Raw genomic sequence first — 18,233 nt, 5'->3', positions numbered from 1 at the left:
AAAGTAAAGATAAGGGTAAAGATGCAGCGAATTCAAGATTGCTTGAAATCGGGGAAGATATTGCAACAGTTGCTAAGATATTTGTGGAAAAACAAACTTCTTCAAATTTGGGAGTGTGTATGGAAAAGTTGGAGAAGTTAGGATGGGGAATATTTGACCCAAGATACACTACTGCTGTTTCTCTTTTTGGTGAAGGTGCGGATAAGAGGCATGTGTGGTTAACCATTGATCCAGCTATTTGTGAGAATTGGGTCAAGACTGTTGGAGCACATTATGGAATGTTTCGTTAAGTTTTGATTGAGTCGATGGTTTTTTGTTTTTTTATAAGTAGATGTTTTGAATGACTACATGTTTTGAATGGTTTGATGGTTTTTTTTGGATAACTAGATGTTTTGACTTGATGTTTTGTATTACTTGATCTTTGGTTTGAACTAGATTTTTATATGACATGAATGACTTGATGTTTTTGGATGAATTTTTATGTTATATGTTAACATAATTGTTATGTATTTTCAAAATAACAGATTGCTTATGGATTCGGATGAAGAAATTGCATTTTTCATTTTACTATGTTAATTGCTATTGGTTGAATCTAGCATCCAATAGAATTGGAAGGGCAATTGATAACGATTCGGAAATGAGCGGTCATCAACATACACAAGAATTGTTACATGAAACTTCTACACAATGTCATGACCTGATGCGTCTTTCACGTGAAGCGTATGTACTTTTATGCAATCATTTTAGACGAAACAATTGGTTGTAAAGTAGTAGACATATAAGCGTTGAAGAAAAGATGGCTATGTTCTTGACAACTATAGCACATAATAAACGATTCAGGATTATCAAACGAAGGTTTCAACACTCTAAAAAAACTGTTCATAGATGCTTTCATGAGGTGCTAAATGCAATGATGATTTTTGCAAAAGAAGTTATTGTGCCAACGAATTCAAATGCAGCCGTCAATTCCTCAGAGAGACATCGTAGGCTAAAAGAAATATTTCCTGGAGCAATAGGTGCGTTAGATGGAACTCTTGTACATGCAGTCGTGCCTGCTGATCAACAAACTCGCTACAGGGGAAGAGGAAAAGGTGAATCCTTTCAAAATGTGTTAGGAATTTGTGATTTTGATATGATATTCACATTCGTATGGGCCGGGTGGGAGGGCATAACACATGATTCGTGAGTTTTGAATGAAGTTGCATTTAACCCGAGTTCAGGCTTTCCATTCCCTCCTCCAGGTTTGTTCAATTCTTTTCAAATTTATTATAAAATAGGATTTTAAATTTCTATTCACTCATGTTTATAGATAAATATTACATTTGCGATGCTGCATACACCAACACTCGTGGATTTATGGCTCCTTACTGCAACACGAGATATTGGTTATCCGATTATCGACGGCGACGTCCGTTAACTAAGGAAGAAAAATTCAATCATGCACATGCGCAACTCAGAAATGTTATTGAACGTGGATACGGTGTTTTGAAGGCGAGATTCTCAATCCTAAAGCGAATGGCTCCTTTTCCATTTTCAGTGCAAATCGATATAGGGGCTGTTTGGAAGGATCTGAATTTTTAAGATCTGAATTTTTAAGATCTGAATTTTTAAGAGGTCTGAATTTCTAAGAGGGTCTGAAATTTTAAGAGCTGAATGTTTAACATGCTGTTTGGTTGGGACATCTGAATTGCTGTGCTGAATTATTAAAATGACCATTTTACCATTCTGTTTTATTTTTTATTGAATTCAAGTGTTTGTTTAGAAAATAACCTAATAAATTTCTTAAATAGGTATCAAAAAAATATAAACACCATATAAAATCCAAATTTAACATAAATTTAAAATTAAACACAAATCCAAATCAAACATAAATAGTTTTAAATCCACCCAATCATACTAAAATCCAAATAAGATCCTATAAATTTAAATTTAGCCCAATTGATTCGCAATCTGATCACGCAAACTATCCATGTATTCATTGCCTTGTGAACCCCATTCCATATCGTGTATATTTTGGCCATCATTCTCTCCCCCTTGTGTGTGACCATTGTTCTCCTCGAACGCCATAAATAACTCATCATGAATATCGCATTTCCTTATGAAATTATGGACCGCAAAACAAGCGACGACTATGGCCCTGTTTGTTTACCTCTTAATTAGAAAATTAAGAGGCAATATCTGAAAAATTTAGATTCAGATCGTTTGTTTGTGTCTTACTTTTTACCTCTTAAAATAAAAAAGACCTCTTAATTTATCAGATAAGGAACAACGTCTGAAAAAAAAGGAACGTGTGTTTTGTTTTTCCCTAAACTACACGATCGAACCGTCTCTTCCTACCGTCTTTCTTCACGTTTTGTTCCTGCCGATTCTTCCCCTGTGGCGCCTACATCTGTTCGCCTGTAACCCTTCGCCGACGACGCCGACCACGGACGCCGACCACCCATCTCGTCTTCTTCCTGCTGTAACGTAAAATAAGTGCTTTTTTTAATTTATTCAATTGTAATCTATATGATTTCGATTGATCTTCTTATGGTTCTTCCTTCTTTCAACCCTAATGCGAAAATACATAATAGAAATCAAGTTTTTATGTTATAGTAATCAGGCCCTGTTTTGTTCAATTGTAATCAATATTTTTATGATTTTATATGCTTGATTTTTGATGTGTTCAATGGATAAGATAAAATGTTGAAGTTGAATTTTTGATCTTATAGGATCGATTTTGATGTTATATGCTCGATTTTGATGATATACGATCGAATTCGAATGTGTTCAATGGATATGAAAAAATGTTGATGTTGAATTTTTGATGGTATAGGCTCGATTTTGATGTTATATACTCGATTTTGATGATATAAGATTGAATTTGAATGTGTTCAATGGATATCATAAAATGTTAATTTTGAATTTTTGATGTTTTGGTTGATTTTTTATACACAACTTTTAATGTTCAATCTTGCTGTTATCATGAAATATGCATTAGTTTTTATAATTATGCCTTTTTTGTTGAAGCAGTTGTTGAAAATGTGCATTTGTTTTGTTGAAGTAGTCGTTGAAAATGTGCCTTTGTTTGCGTAAATTGTTGTTGAAAATGTGTATTTCTAATGTTTAACTTGTTGCTAAAACATGCATTTTTTTGTTGAATTGATCAAAGAAATGGGAGAAAAGAAGGATAGGATTAGTTGGAAGGTTGAAGGTGTAGAGAAAACGTTTCTAGAAGCTTGTTTACGTGAAGTTACAATCAATGGACGTGAAGGGAGTAGTTTGAAAGCACTATCTTGGAGGAATGTAGCTGAAACATTAAAAATTGAACATAATTTTATTGCTGACCAAAAACAAATGAAGAACCGTTATGACTACCTAAAGTCAAAGTTTGGTGCCTTTTTGAAGTTAAAAGACAAAACCGGTAACGTGTATAATGCAACAACCAACACCTTCAATCTTTCCAAAGAAGAATGGGAACTAGAATCGAAGGTAATTTGTTTAGTTATAAAAAATATATTATCATGTTTAAATAATAAAATATTTTTTCCAAACAGTCAAACAAACATGTGGATTCTTTGAGACGCACGCCACTACCGTACCCCGAACTTTGCACACAGTTGTTTGAAGGCGCGACTGCGACAGGCATTCATAGTTGGGGGCCAACTTCTACCATTCCCCGTCCTACTCAAGATTCAAGTCAGTATAGTTTGCATGACTTTGACTGCACTCAACAAGAAACTGTAGGTCTCAGTGAAGAGTCCTCCGCGCCATCAAAAAAACAAAAGACTACAGATTCGGCAAAGAGTCAAAATAAAAGTAAAGATAAGGGTAAAGATGCAGCGAATTCAAGATTGCTTGAAATCGGGGAAGATATTGCAACAGTTGCTAAGATATTTGTGGAAAAACAAACTTCTTCAAATTTGGGAGCGTGTATAGAAAAGTTGGAGAAGTTAGGATGGGGAATATTTGACCCAAGATACACTACTGTTGTTGCTCTTTTTGGTGAAGGTGCGGATAAGAGGCATGTGTGGTTAACCATTGATCCAGCTATTTGTGAGAATTGGGTCAAGACTGTTGGAGCACATTATGGAATGTTTCGTTAAGTTTTGATTGAGTCGATGGTTTTTTGTTTTTTTATAAGTAGATGTTTTGAATGACTACATGTTTTGAATGGTTTGATGGTTTTTTTGGATAACTAGATGTTTTGACTTGATGTTTTGTATTACTTGATCTTTGGTTTGAACTAGATTTTTATATGACATGAATGACTTGATGTTTTTGGATGAATTTTTATGTTATATGTTAACATAATTGTTATGTATTTTCAAAATAACAGATTGCTTATGGATTCGGATGAAGAAATTGCATTTTTCATTTTACTATGTTGCTATTGGTTGAATCTAGCATCCAATAGAATTGGAAGGGCAATTGATAACGATTCGGAAATGAGCGATCATCAACATACACAAGAATTGTTACATGGAACTTCTACACAATGTCATGACCTGATGCGTTTTTCACGTGAAGCGTATGTACTTTTATGCAATCATTTTAGACGAAACAATTGGTTGCAAAGTAGTAGACATATAAGCGTTGAAGAAAAGATGGCTATGTTCTTGACAACTATAGCACATAATAAACGATTCAGGATTATCAAACGAAGGTTTCAACACTCGACAGAAACTGTTCATAGATGCTTTCATGAGGTGCTAAATGCAATGATGATTTTTGCAAAAGAAATTATTGTGCCAACGAATTCAAATGCAACCGTCAATTCCTCAGAGAGACATCGTAGGCTAAAAGAAATATTTCCTGGAGCAATAGGTGCGTTAGATGGAACTCTTGTACATGCAGTCGTGCCTGCTGATCAACAAACTCGCTACAGGGGAAGAGGAAAAGGTGAATGCTTTCAAAATGTGTTAGGAATTTGTGATTTTGATATGATATTCACATTCGTATGGGCCGGGTGGGAGGGCATAACACATGATTCGCAAGTTTTGAAAGAAGTTGCATTTAACCCGACTTCAGGCTTTCCATTCCCTCCTCCAGGTTTGTTCAATTCTTTTCAAATTTATTATAAAATAGGATTTTAAATTTCTATACATAATACTTCATTCACTCATGTTTATAGATAAATATTACCTTTGTGATGCTGCATACACCAACACTCGTGGATTTATGGCTCCTTACCGCAACACGAGATATTGGTTATCCGATTATCGACGGCGACGTCCGTTAACTAAGGAAGAAAAATTCAATCATGCACATGCGCAACTCAGAAATGTTATTGAACGTGGATACGGTGTTTTGAAGGCGAGATTCCCAATCCTAAAGCGAATGGCTCCTTTTCCATTTTCAGTGCAAAGAGATATAGTCGTCGCTTGTTTTGCAGTCCATAATTTCATAAGGAAATGCGATATTCATGATGAGTTATTTATGGCGTTCGAGGAGAACAATGGTCACACACAAGGGGGAGAGAATGATGGCCAAAATATACACGATATGGAATGGGGTTCACAAGGCAATGAATACATGGATAGTTTGCGTGATCAGATTGCGAATCAATTGGGCTAAATTTAAATTTATAGGATCTTATTTGGATTTTGGTATGATTGGGTGGATTTAAAACTATTTATGTTTGATTTGGATTTGTGTTTAATTTTAAATTTATGTTAAATTTGGATTTTATATGGTGTTTATATTTTTTTGATACCTATTTAAGAAATTTATTAGGTTATTTTCTAAACAAACACTTGAATTCAATAAAAAATAAAACAGAATGGTAAAATGGTCATTTTAATAATTCAGCACAGCAATTCAGATGTTCCAACCAAACAGCATGTTAAACATTCAGCTCTTAAAATTTCAGACCCTCTTAGAAATTCAGACCTCTTAAAAATTCAGATCTTAAAAATTCAGATCCTGCCAAACAGCCCCTTAGTTTTTACATCTTTGAGATCTGATTATTTGTCTGTGAAACAAGGTTAAGATTTGTTGTTATTTACAATCATGCCATCCTTTTTTTTTTAGTAATTGTCCATTTTAATATTTACAAATTTGTATTTGAAAAATACCAAATATACTCTTTGTTATAAGCTAAAAACAAATGGTTCGGTTTTTAGTTTTTTTTTGTTCTCATTTGAGAATATATATATATATATATATATATATATATATATATATATATATATATATATATATATATATAGGGTGAGGTTCAATAGAGAACCATAATTAACCAAACCAAAGAACCAATCTTTTTTTTAATTTTTAGAACTTATTTTTTATAAAAAAAAACTAAAATACAGAAATTCATAACTTTTTATCCTTTTTCCAATGATATCAAATTCGATAAAAAAAAATTCGTCAAATTCACAATGTGAATCTAAATTCACACGGTAAATCCGAAAAATATATTTAACATTCACAATGTTAAGTTATGAATTTAGATATTTTTAGTTTTTTTTTCGATAAAGAATAAGCTCTAGAACTTAAAAAAAAGATTTGGTTCCTTGGAGAACGAATAATTGGTTCTCTATTGAACTTTGTCATATATATATATATATATATATATATTATATATATATATATATATATATATATATATATATATATATATATATATATATATGTTTAGCTTCATATATAATTACTGTGTGATTGTATGACCAAATATGGTCAAATTATTTTTATATGGTAAGTTTTGGAATGCAATTTATATTCAAAATTAACTAACCTATAATTATGGAATATTCAAAAATAAAAGACAAAGAATTTAAAGACATACGCCTCACACGCCCTGGACTTCATCATCTCAATGAATTCACGATAATATTTCTCCTATGCCCTAATCGGACATCGTTCATTGATTATGAACCAGATTTTTTTGGGCCCAAACTTTTGTATACGTAGATTAATGGGAAACCAATCGTTCCTGAAAAAAGGGGAGAAAAAATGGCCATCTATCTCGATTTTCATTAGGATTGATATAATCTGTTGGTATTTGTTATTTCTATTTTAATTAAGAGTTTTTGTAGGAGAAAAATACTATACCATTGCCTCTTTACTGCTCTCTCTGATGATCCTCAATTGCAACCTGTAACTTTGTTGACTTCATATTTTTTCTTTTAATATTCTAGTTTTCTTTCTTTTCATTCATAATATATCAATAATTATTTGGAATTTAAAAGGATTTTGGATTACTTGTAATTATTTGGAATTTAAAAGGGTTTTGGATTACTTGGTTTTGATAACGAAGATGAAGTGAGATTGTTGTCCAATGGAATTTTTGTTTGACTAATAAAAGATTTGAATGATCAATATTTTTAGTTTATCTATTTTGAATTGGAAGTTGAAGATGACGTAGATACCTTATAATGAACTTAGACATGTAAAATAACTTAATAATATAATGGCCTTTCCAATATACATGGTCTGCATTGATTTTTTTTTTTTTGTTTGTTAATTTGCTTAAGGGTCAATGGTTTTTTTTTCGTTTGATCTTGATAGCTAAGAGATAAACTTTGGCTTTTAATGCTTGCATGTGTTAAAGTTGAATCGTAAACTTTTCTGATTTAAGGATGTTTGGTAAAATACTACTTAAAATGTTATTAAATAATAATACCTAAATGGAACCATAATTGGGACTATGTTTAATCAGACTTGATTTTGTCTATAATGTAGTCTTGTATTTTTATTAGCAGTTTGTTTCCATTAAAGGTTTAAGGGTTATTTGCAATTAGATTTTTCGCATAAGGGTTAAATGAACTCATTGTGTTTGCCTTCAACATGTTGAGTTTTTTGTGTTTAGTTTTTTTTTTAATTAACATGAGTTTATATCATAGAAGACATCACAGACACGGATATATACATGTTGGGTTAAGATAGTAAGTTCTTTTTTCTTGAATTTCATCTCATCTGTTTACGGATTTGTATAATTATAGCTCTAAGTAATGTTTATTTCATTCATTGGTTTGTTATGTTTTTAAGGTGATATACACAACACAAAAAGGAGATACACAAAGATTAATTGGAAATGGTAGAGACTATTATTCATTTTGTTCACCAAGTGCAACTATTCATCATAGTCTTTTGATATTGTTCATCCTCTTTGTATAATCTTTTAGGATAGTTCTTATATCGAAATTCACAACAAACATTTTTTTTACTGCACATTCTTCAAGAATACGCCATATTATGTAACTTATGATTATATTCAAAAAGAATATTTCATATTTTCCAAGAATTTTCAGTTGGTGTTATAGCTTTGGTGAAAATCATTTTAGCATTGTGTAAAATGAATATTGCATATTCTTCAAGAACATATTATACAATATTCATAAAGAATGAAATATGTTTCATTTATACGGCTAGTCTTATGGCACGTCACGAGTTATATCACAACAACTCAAAAACATTTACCAATCAACACATTCTTAAAGAATGAAATCTGATTCTTAAAGAATGAAATCAGTTACAAGTAAAAAAAAAATATTTCTAAAGAATCAAGTTGTATTATTCTTTAACATTAGAACTTTTCCAAAATAGTAAGTTCCTTTTGACTTCTGAGATTGATAAAAAACTAAGAGTACTGCTTAACAATGGAAGAGAATTGTTAAATTAAATGGAGTAGAACGATAATGAAACAAACCTGGATCAATGTTGTAGAGACTAGATCAACATGGTTATATCCATAAAAACTGGAATGCAAATGTCGATCGATGTGTAGAGATTGGATCGATATCCTAAATAACAATCTTAACACACTCGATCTCCCTTTCAAATTCAATATGTGACCGATAGACTCGATGATGGAGAGATTAGATCGATGAAGGAACAACTGATAAGTTCCAAATCCAGATGGAATTATTGTCAAAACTAGCATTTTTAGCTAGGAGACTCTATTTTCATGTAAACATCAGCCATTGCAAGACTTGTACACTAAGTGAATATACTGCTATATGCTAAAATGAAATCATCCATTTGAATCCAAATTTCTGAGTGAAGTTCAAAACCTAATACAATACATTCCATATATATTCAACTATGGGTTGAAAACCCTAAAAATCTTGATTCAAGTTTATTATGGACTAGGATCCTCTTATTGGGCCTAATGGACCAGTAAACTTTCAATTTAGCTATTTTGGGCCAAGGAACCCCAGTTGGGTTCTAATTGGACCCACATCCATGAAACTAAAGTATTTTGGGTCATGTGGGCCTAGAATGATTCATCTTGTCTCTAATGGGCCATGATGGGCCGTGAATGCTTTCATAAGCCCTAATGGGCCGTAAACTATATTCATGGGCTCATTGGGTCGTGAACCCTCATAAGGGCCCAATGGGCCGAAAATCTTCCATCTTGGGCCTCATAAATTCGAACTAAATCAAGAAAGGGCCCAAACTCATTCATCCTCTCTCTTCTTTTCCCTTATACTCGGCCCAACAACAACAACAACAAAAAAAAGGAAAATCAAATGGGAGGGAAATGTGGTGACACCTCATCAATATGTGGTGGATATCCATGCAAGAGTGCATGTATCTATGCTCTCTCACATCATCCTCTTCAAAAGTCAACCTTTCTCCTCTCTCTTATCTCTTCTCATTCTCGGCTATAGGGCCTTCATCACCACCATCACTTTTCATCTTCAAACTCAAGAATTCTCTCTCTTTTTCCTCTTTAGCACAAAGAACGTTCCCCTTCCATCCTACTAGTTTTCGAGAATTTCAAGGGCACACCAAGAACATTTCATCAAGGCTCATCACTTTTGGTAAGTTTTTGGTTAGACTCCATAGTTTTAACTTCAAGTTTAAACCAAAAACATCTTCTTAACCCACATCATTTCATGATCTATGCTCTTAGAACATCTTAGAGCTCAAAACTCTCCTCAAGAACACATCTAGGGCTGAGATCTCATCCATTCTTCATCAAAAACCGAGAACATCAAAGCAAAGTGAGTTCATACCCCCTATTTTCGATTTTTACTTTGTTTTGGGGGAGAATACAAGTTGTTTGGTGTAGATCTATGTGTGTATGCATGATTTTGTGTGTTTTTCTAGTTATATATATGTTTATGTGTTAAAAACTTCATGAACTTAAAGATCTACTAAAAGATGATGATATTGGTTTGACATAACACTTATTTCAACTCATCTTACAACAAAAAGGTTTTAAATACATCTAGCTTTCTTGAAGCTAAGAAAAACTTTATGAAAGGGGCAAAAATCGAGAAAGTGACAAAAATGTGAGTTATTTATGTAACTCACGGCTAGTAAGGGGTTCAAAAGGAAACTTTTGCTAAACAAAGGCTAATCTCGACATGTGAGACCTTTCAAGGACTAAAAATGTAAACATTTTCATAAATGGGCCTTATTTGGGCTTCTCACGGTTTTGGGCCCAAATTTGTAATTTTTGATCTTTTGTGGGCTTAAATGTCATTTTCAAGAAAGTTGTGCCAAAATGTAAATTTTTTATAATAAGGGTTAATGTTGCGAAAATATAGTAATTTGGGCCAAAAAGATAAAATTTTCTATAATGGGCCGAATATGTATATTTTTTTATAAAAATCAAGCCAAAAATGATATTTTTGACAAAAGTGAGTTAAAAATGTTATTTTTACAAAAACTAGCCTTGAATACAAGTTTTGTCCAAAAAGGGGCCAAAATGTAATTTTTTACTAAAATTGGGCCTTAATTGTAAATTTTTGGGCTTAATGGGCCAAGAATGTCATTTTTACAAAAAGTTGGCCTTTCATGCCACTTTGGTAAATAATTGAACTAATACTAGTAACAAAAATAACAAACAGGCTAATTTTTGCCATTCTCATATTATTGGGCCTTAGTGGCCCATTAATATGCTTGCTATGTCCTGAATACTATTTATATGTTTATTGGGCCTCATTGACCCATTAACATGCGCGACGGACCATGGATATTATTTGCGTGCTAGTTGGGCCTGTAAATACCCTACATGTGAAATGGGCCTTAGTTGTCCTTTTACATATATTTTGGGCCCATGTTATATAACCTCATTCCTTTCGGGCCTAAATATGACTTACATACATAGTGAGCCTTAGTTGCTCACTTACATGGTTCATTAGGCCTGAAATGAGTTTTATATGCTTTTCTTCGCGTAAATTCAATTAAGAATCTAGTGAGACGTGTCGGTTGACACCTATTGAGTGTACGATCGTAGGGCATTGGTTGCCCTTGTTCTTGACTCCATCTATTCAAGTTTGTGGCCCACAGAGGTGTGGGTCCTTGAAATGCTGGTCGAGGGTTTGGGTTTAGAACAGCTGGGGGTTGGTTGTTGACTTCTGGCTCCGAGTCGGAACCATCGGAAAAACCTTCAGCTTCATGATCATCCAATGGGATTGGGTGATTATCTTCTTCTTCCAGCCATCCCTCGTTGCCGTGGTTGGGAAAGTACGGGTCTCCGGGAAAGTGGAAACCGGCCATTTAATCTATGCGAGAAAAGGGATAAAGAAATAATTAATAACTAGCTAACTAGATAATTATAAGATGATCTTTATCAGTTATTCCAATACTTGTTTAGTGCATACCAGCTATATGTACTCAAGACAGGATAGGCCTTCGAATAAGTGAATCCTAACTTTAAGCCCACAATCAAACAAGAACAGGAAGTAAAGCAAAGATCCACAGATTCTAAGGCTATGACATCCTAGGCGAATATATCCGTAATATATCCACTAAGCAGTTATTGACTTACTAATGTAGTTGATCAGGCTACTGTTCTCATTGTTGTAGTGTTGGTAAGTTTTTAGACTTGTTGCAACCTCACAACCATACTTAGGCACATGCTAATCACTCCTCGGATAATGTAGTTGATCAGGCTACATCTTCCCAGGGTTGACCATATGTCTCTAAGTCTACTCGTGCTGTCCAACAATCGTAATACTTTTGTTCTGTCCTAGTGACACTGATTTTAGTATGAATGCAGGTATGTATACTTGGTTAAATATTTTATTATTTAAAAGTATAACTCTTTACCAGAGTATCTTAAGTCCCGCTTGTGTTTATAGTTCGTATATCTTTTATGGGTTGATACACTCGATTCACTATAAACAATGCTCTGATACCAATCTGTCACACCCCCAAAACCGGTGAACGGCGGAAACGTTCTAGGGTGGAGGACGTCATGTACAGTATCACAACAATGCAAGTAGTAAACAAGCAACAACATCATCCATTGCATTAATAATATAATTTCATACAAGTGTGTTCTGTTAAGTTTTAAAGACACCAAAACAATATACATCAAAAATATAAAAGGAGTCTTGAACGAGCTCCGTCTTCTCAAAAACCTGGCTCCGGTACCTGTCTAATGGCGACCTGAGAATACAAGTTATTTTGAAAGAGTTTATCAGCTTTAAAGCTGGTGAGAACATAAGTATATTAGTGTCTTTGTTTGTATGAAAGCATTTGCAAGATGTTTTGTAAAATGTAATGCGTATGTTTGTAAAAGTTTTGTATTTGTTTGAACTGTCCTAGAAAACCCTATGTTTCCTACTAAAAGTAGCCTTCTACCAAGGCATCTAGCGTATGTGTGTGTGTGTCTTGTAAAAGTGTGTATTTTCCCAAATCTGACTATCATTAACCAAAAATATAGTTTTTACATTGTTGTTTATTGTGTGAATATCACAAGTAAAATGTAAAGGGAAAATGTTTTAGTACTGTAACGTAGTATCATGCAAACTACTGCTGTACTAACTATTAACTACCTTAAATCAATTGTATATTTTAAGGTAACATGTGATCGGCCTGTATCTTGCTACCGACTTAGCTGAAAACACGACAATGTAAGATGCCGTAAAAATGACGTTTGGCACCCGTAGACTTGCAATTCCCACTGTAGCGAGCAGCAAGGTGTAGGATAGTCAATCCAGTATAGATACACAGAATATAAGTTTAAGTAACCTTTTATATCTCTATACATATACATAATATATAATTAGGATTCAAACGATCTTCAGACAACTAAGCCTTGATACCCTAAGACCACAATCAAACAAGAACAGGAAGCAGGGTAGACTAGCAGTCTTAAATCCTTTAAATCCTACTTATATAACTATATCTATACACATACACAGAATATAAGTTTAAAAGAATTTGATAAGTAAAAGAGTTTGTAAAACAGTTTGAGGTAAAACAGTCTGAGGTAAAACAGTTTGATAAGTAGTTTGATAACAATTTGAAAAAGTAAGAAAAACCATTTGTTTAGTAGTTATTAATCACATGTGATTGATCTAATAACTATGATTGTTCAACTTGTATCCTCCCCCCCCCCCATAAAAGAATTTAAAAATATTTAAAACATTGATTAAGGGGTATGAACTCACCTGTAGTTGGTGGTTTGGATGTACTGAAGAGATAGGATTGCTAGGTGTCAAGTGAAGTCTTGAACACACACAATGATCCTATTAACATATAAATACCACATATATGTATCTAATTAGACTTTAAACAACTAATTAGCAAAGTTAAGACATCCTAGGACAAGTTAAACACCTTATATAAGTGTTATAAGTCCCTAGAAGTGCACCAAAGTGTTGTAGGACAAAGCTATGGGTTTAGGGTTCAAGAGTGCCCCTATCTTGAGTTTACGGTTTTGTGACCCCAACCAAATGGGTTTACGGTCGTAAACCCTTGAGTTTACGGCCGTAAACTCCCTCACTTTTGACCATTTGTTGTTTTGAAGGTTTCCAAGTCCTTTGAAGGGTTTCTACTTGAAGTATAAGCCTATAGGATAAATTAGGACACCATTTCACTCCTTAAAAGGAGTTTACGGTCCAAAGACCACTTCCCCTTGGGTTTACGGCCGTAAACCCTCATGGGTGTTGGTATTTTGATGTTTTCAAGCCTTAACTCAGCAAGGTATGGATCCAAGTTAGTTACCTATGCTTAGGAAGGGACTAGGGGCATTTTAACCCCTTAAGATGGGTTTATGGTCCAAGCATGTTCTTGGACCGTAAACACCATGTTCTTGGTGTTTCTTGGTTGTTTTCATGTTATAATGAAGTATAGCAAGCTTAAACACACTCTAGGATAGAAGTACTTACTATATGGAAGCTTGAAATGAGCTAAAAGTCCAAGAACACTAGTGTGTGTTCTTGGTGTTCTTGGTGAAAATGGAAGAATCAACCTTTTGGAATGATTTCACGGTTAGAAAGATGTTAAATCACTAGATTAAGTGATCTATTAACTTGAAATGGTTGAAAACACTTACTAGAAAGAGATCTGGAATAAATCCCGGGATGATACTTGAGAGAGTTTTGCTTTTGTTCTTGAGAATTTGGAAAAATGACATAAAATGACAAAATGTCATATATATACTTCCAAATTTCTGGGTTTTTGGCTGAAATTATTTTATTCAGGCAGTAAACTCTAATTTCTTGGAGTTTAGGAATAACAGTGTTGCACTATAACCCTAGAGCATCCTCTCTCCTGGTATCTCCTAAAGTGTAAATCCTAAAATTCTCAAACTTAATCCAAAAAGTCTGAAAATTTAACATCAACTGTTTTGACTTCTATTGATTTGATATGTTATACAGAATAGAAATTTCGGGTTGTCACAGTAGATCTATACGGGGAAATTTCGGGTTGTGATTACAAAGTTATACAAATCATTTTCTCAAACATGCATATGAACTCGCCAACATTTTTATGTTGACCTTTTTAAATTAACTTGTATTCTTAGGAAACCGCTGAAGCAAGTTGGGTTGAACAAACTAATGGATGTTTTGTTATATTTCTATTTCATCAGACTTTAACTATTTTGGCATGTAATATTCAAACACAATACTCGATGTAACGAATGTATGTTGTTATATTACATGTGTGGTGATGATGATGTTATGTTTCAATTATATACTTTGTGATGATACTCCAAGGATGAAGTCACGCGCAAGCCCAGCAGACGTTTCGCCGTCTGGTTTGGGGGTGTGACAGATTGGTATCAGAGCATTGTTTATAGTGAACTGACATATCTAATCATACATGATATGCAACTATAAATACAATGGGACTAAAACACTCTGAATAAAATGCATACCTAGGTGTACATTAAAAACTATAACACTAAAAGTATCTGGGAGAAATTGAACACCGTGGTTAAACCCGGACAGTTATGTAGCCGTATTGGGGATAAATATAGCCTGATCAACTATATTTGTTCAAAATACGACCAACATGTGTTCGGGAGTGATCGTGTTGGGAAATAAACCTAGAAACTTACCTCGTATCCAAAAAATTTAGGTAACTCAAACATAAACAATTAAAATACTATAGGAGTATTTTTGAAATGCTATCTACATACTCTCTTTACACGTTTCTCACCCCTCGAGCAGACACTATGGCCGGATTCCATCATCCAGGATATCCCTATTTCCCCAACCAGGGGAATGGTGGATGGCTGGAGCCATAGGATGAGCTAGAGGAAGAGCCAGAGGAAGAGCCAGAGGAGGAGCCTATAGGAGGACCGGCAGAACTGGTAGCTGACTCAGATGAGGAGGATGCTGATGGCAGCGACACAGATGACTCGGACGTGGAGTCCGAAGTCATCAATCCACCCTACATGGCCAGGGTACCTCCATACAAGATGGGCCCAATGGTCCTACGCCCCCATGGGCGCACGAGATCTGGAGGTGGAGCCGCCAGCAAGGGGTACGACCTCCATTTGGTATGAACCGGGACTACTATGACTTAAGTCACGGTGGGCCTATAGACCGAGCCCTGTCTGTGATGGTAAGGAGGACACACGACATTGGCGAGCAGACACAGGCAACTGTTGGCCAAATGGTTGCCAGGAGAGCCGCGATTGAGCGCACAGAGAGGATGACACATGAGGTAGTCAGGGACTACCAGGCACGCCAGACAGCATTGGAAGCCCAGCTTCGAGCCGCCGAGCAGCACCTGGCCAGACTCCAGGGTGCATCCACCTCGTCGTCAACACCACCAGACCCTTCTCGTCGCAACTAGTATCCATTCATCTGCTACCTAATATCGTTATGATTTTCTTTTATGTACTACTTTATGTATTATCGACTACATGATTAAGTGATTACACTACTCATGGAGTCGTTACTCTGTCGGATTTTATTTCACCTCATATATTGTATGCCTTATGTAGGCAAATTTTCATGTACTCAAAAGATTATCATTAATGAAAACGACTATATATTTTCTCATGATGTTGTTATCTGTTATGTGTTCTGTTACTATTATTACATGTTGATTGCATGCACTCACTTGCTTATACATAACCAAATCACCGACACCATTCCATAATCAAGAAATCGTGAAACTAAAATACACTGGATACTCAACATCTTTCCGTTTCATGACAGAAAGATGTCTCGAAGACAGACACGCAGAAACCGCAACGCAACACCACCACCACCGCCTCCACCAGAAATGAACTCAACAACATTTCAAGCAGCAGTTTCAGCTGCAGTTACAGCAACCCTGGCTCACATTCACCACAGGAACAACGGTGGAGTTAATGGGCATGGGACCGGAAGCTCAAACCACGGGATGAACCAAGGACCTACAAGAACATGTACCTACAAGGACTTCGCAAATGCCAAGCCTTGAACCTTCAACGGGACGGGAGGCGTGATAAATCTGAAAAGGTGTTTTGAAAAGGTGGAATCGGTGTTCGAGATCTGCGGATGTCCCGAGGAGTGCAAAGTGAAGTTTGCGGCTTGCACATTCTTCGATCAAGCTCTCTCCTGGTGGAATGGCCACGTGGAGGCCATGACACTCCCTGTGGCAAATGCTATTCCATGGGAAGAGCTCAAGGAAATGCTGATGGCCGAGTACTGCCCAAGGGGAGAAATCCAGAAGTTGGAGCAAGAACTATGGAATCTCACAGTCCAAAACTCTGATATTGATGCATACATCTCAAGGTTCGGTGATTTGTCACTCTTGTGTCTAGAATGATCACGTCTGAAGGGAAAAAGATTGAAAGATTCATTTGGGGATTGACCTCTCCAATTCAAGGAAATGTAATCGCAACAAACCCTGGAACGTATGGCAGTGCTAAAAGGCTAGCCAAGAAGTTATACGAACATGGAAACAAGAAGGGTGCCAAAGCAGGAGAAGATGAAGTTAAAAAGGAGAGTGATAACAAGAAAGGCAAGAAAAGCAAGCGAAAAGGGCGACAAAACTCAGAGTCATCGAAGAAGCAACAAACAGTAGCAGTCCACACTGCTACTGCCCAGGTCAGCTCAACACCACATGCTCCAGCCTCATCTACACCAAATGCTCGCAAACAATACTCAGGGACCCTACCCAAGTGTAACAGATGCAATTTTCACCATCATGGATAATGCAGGGAGATGCATTGCACAAGTTGCAATCGGAAGGGTCATACCGCAAGATACTATAGAACTCAGCCTCAACAGAACCAACAGTCAAACAACAACAACCACAACAATCGCAACAACAATAACAACAACCACAATGTTGGGGCCAGTTACACTTTTTATGGGTGTGGATAAACTGGTCATCTCAAACGTGATTGCCCCAAAGCCAACAACTAAGGGGCAGGAGCATCAGGAAGGGTATTGACATTGGGTCAAGGTGAAGCAGTTCGGGACTCAACGGTTGTTACTGGTACGTTTCTACTAAACAACACTTATGCATGCATTTTATTCGATAGCGGAGCCGAGCGAAGCTTCGTTAGTAACAAGTTCAAACATTTACTAAATCAACAACCCCAGAAGCTCAACGAAGCCTTCACGGTGGAAATGGCTAATGGGAAAACCGAAACAACCAAAGATGTTTATGTAGGGTGCACTTTAACACTAAACAATCATTCATTTCAAATAGATTTGATGCCAGTAAATATTATGAGTTTTGATGTGATAATTGGCATGGATAGGTTAAGCCCCCATCATGCTGATATTATGTCTCGCGAGAAGGTCATTCGCCTTCATCTCCCCAATCACGAAACCCTAATAATCTACGGTGATAAACCCAGCGCCAATCTTCGTCTTATCTCGTGCATCAAGGCACAAAAGTGTCTGCACAAGAAAAACTACGCATTCATCGCTCATGTTGTGGATAAAACCAAAGAAGACGTAAACATTAAAGACATTCCAGTGGCATGTGACTTCCCGGATGTATTTCCATAAGACCTTCCGGGAATACCCCCAGAAAGACAGGTCGAATTTCGAATCGACCTAATAATCGAAGCCACATCGATTGCCAAGTCACGCTACAGGTTAGCCCCC

General features: G+C 35.6%; 1 protein-coding gene across 1 annotated transcript; it reads left to right on the top strand.

Annotated features, from left to right (window-relative positions):
- Positions 1-796: 796 nt before the first annotated feature.
- LOC145111696 (uncharacterized) lies at positions 797-3,075 on the top strand. Its single transcript, XM_079047954.1, has 3 exons — positions 797-1,091; positions 1,310-1,557; positions 3,013-3,075. The coding sequence occupies exons 1-3, from the start codon at positions 797-799 to the stop codon at positions 3,073-3,075; spliced, it is 606 nt and encodes a 201-aa protein (XP_078904080.1).
- Positions 3,076-18,233: the final 15,158 nt, after the last annotated feature.

Source organism: Lactuca virosa, chromosome 5 (assembly GCF_052849685.1).
Source record: "Lactuca virosa cultivar CGN04683 chromosome 5, Lactuca_virosa_CGN04683_v6, whole genome shotgun sequence".
In the NCBI taxonomy this organism is placed as follows: domain Eukaryota; kingdom Viridiplantae; phylum Streptophyta; class Magnoliopsida; order Asterales; family Asteraceae; genus Lactuca; species Lactuca virosa.
The sequence above is the reverse complement of the archived record's forward strand: the minus strand, read 5'-3'. Positions and strand labels throughout refer to the sequence as shown.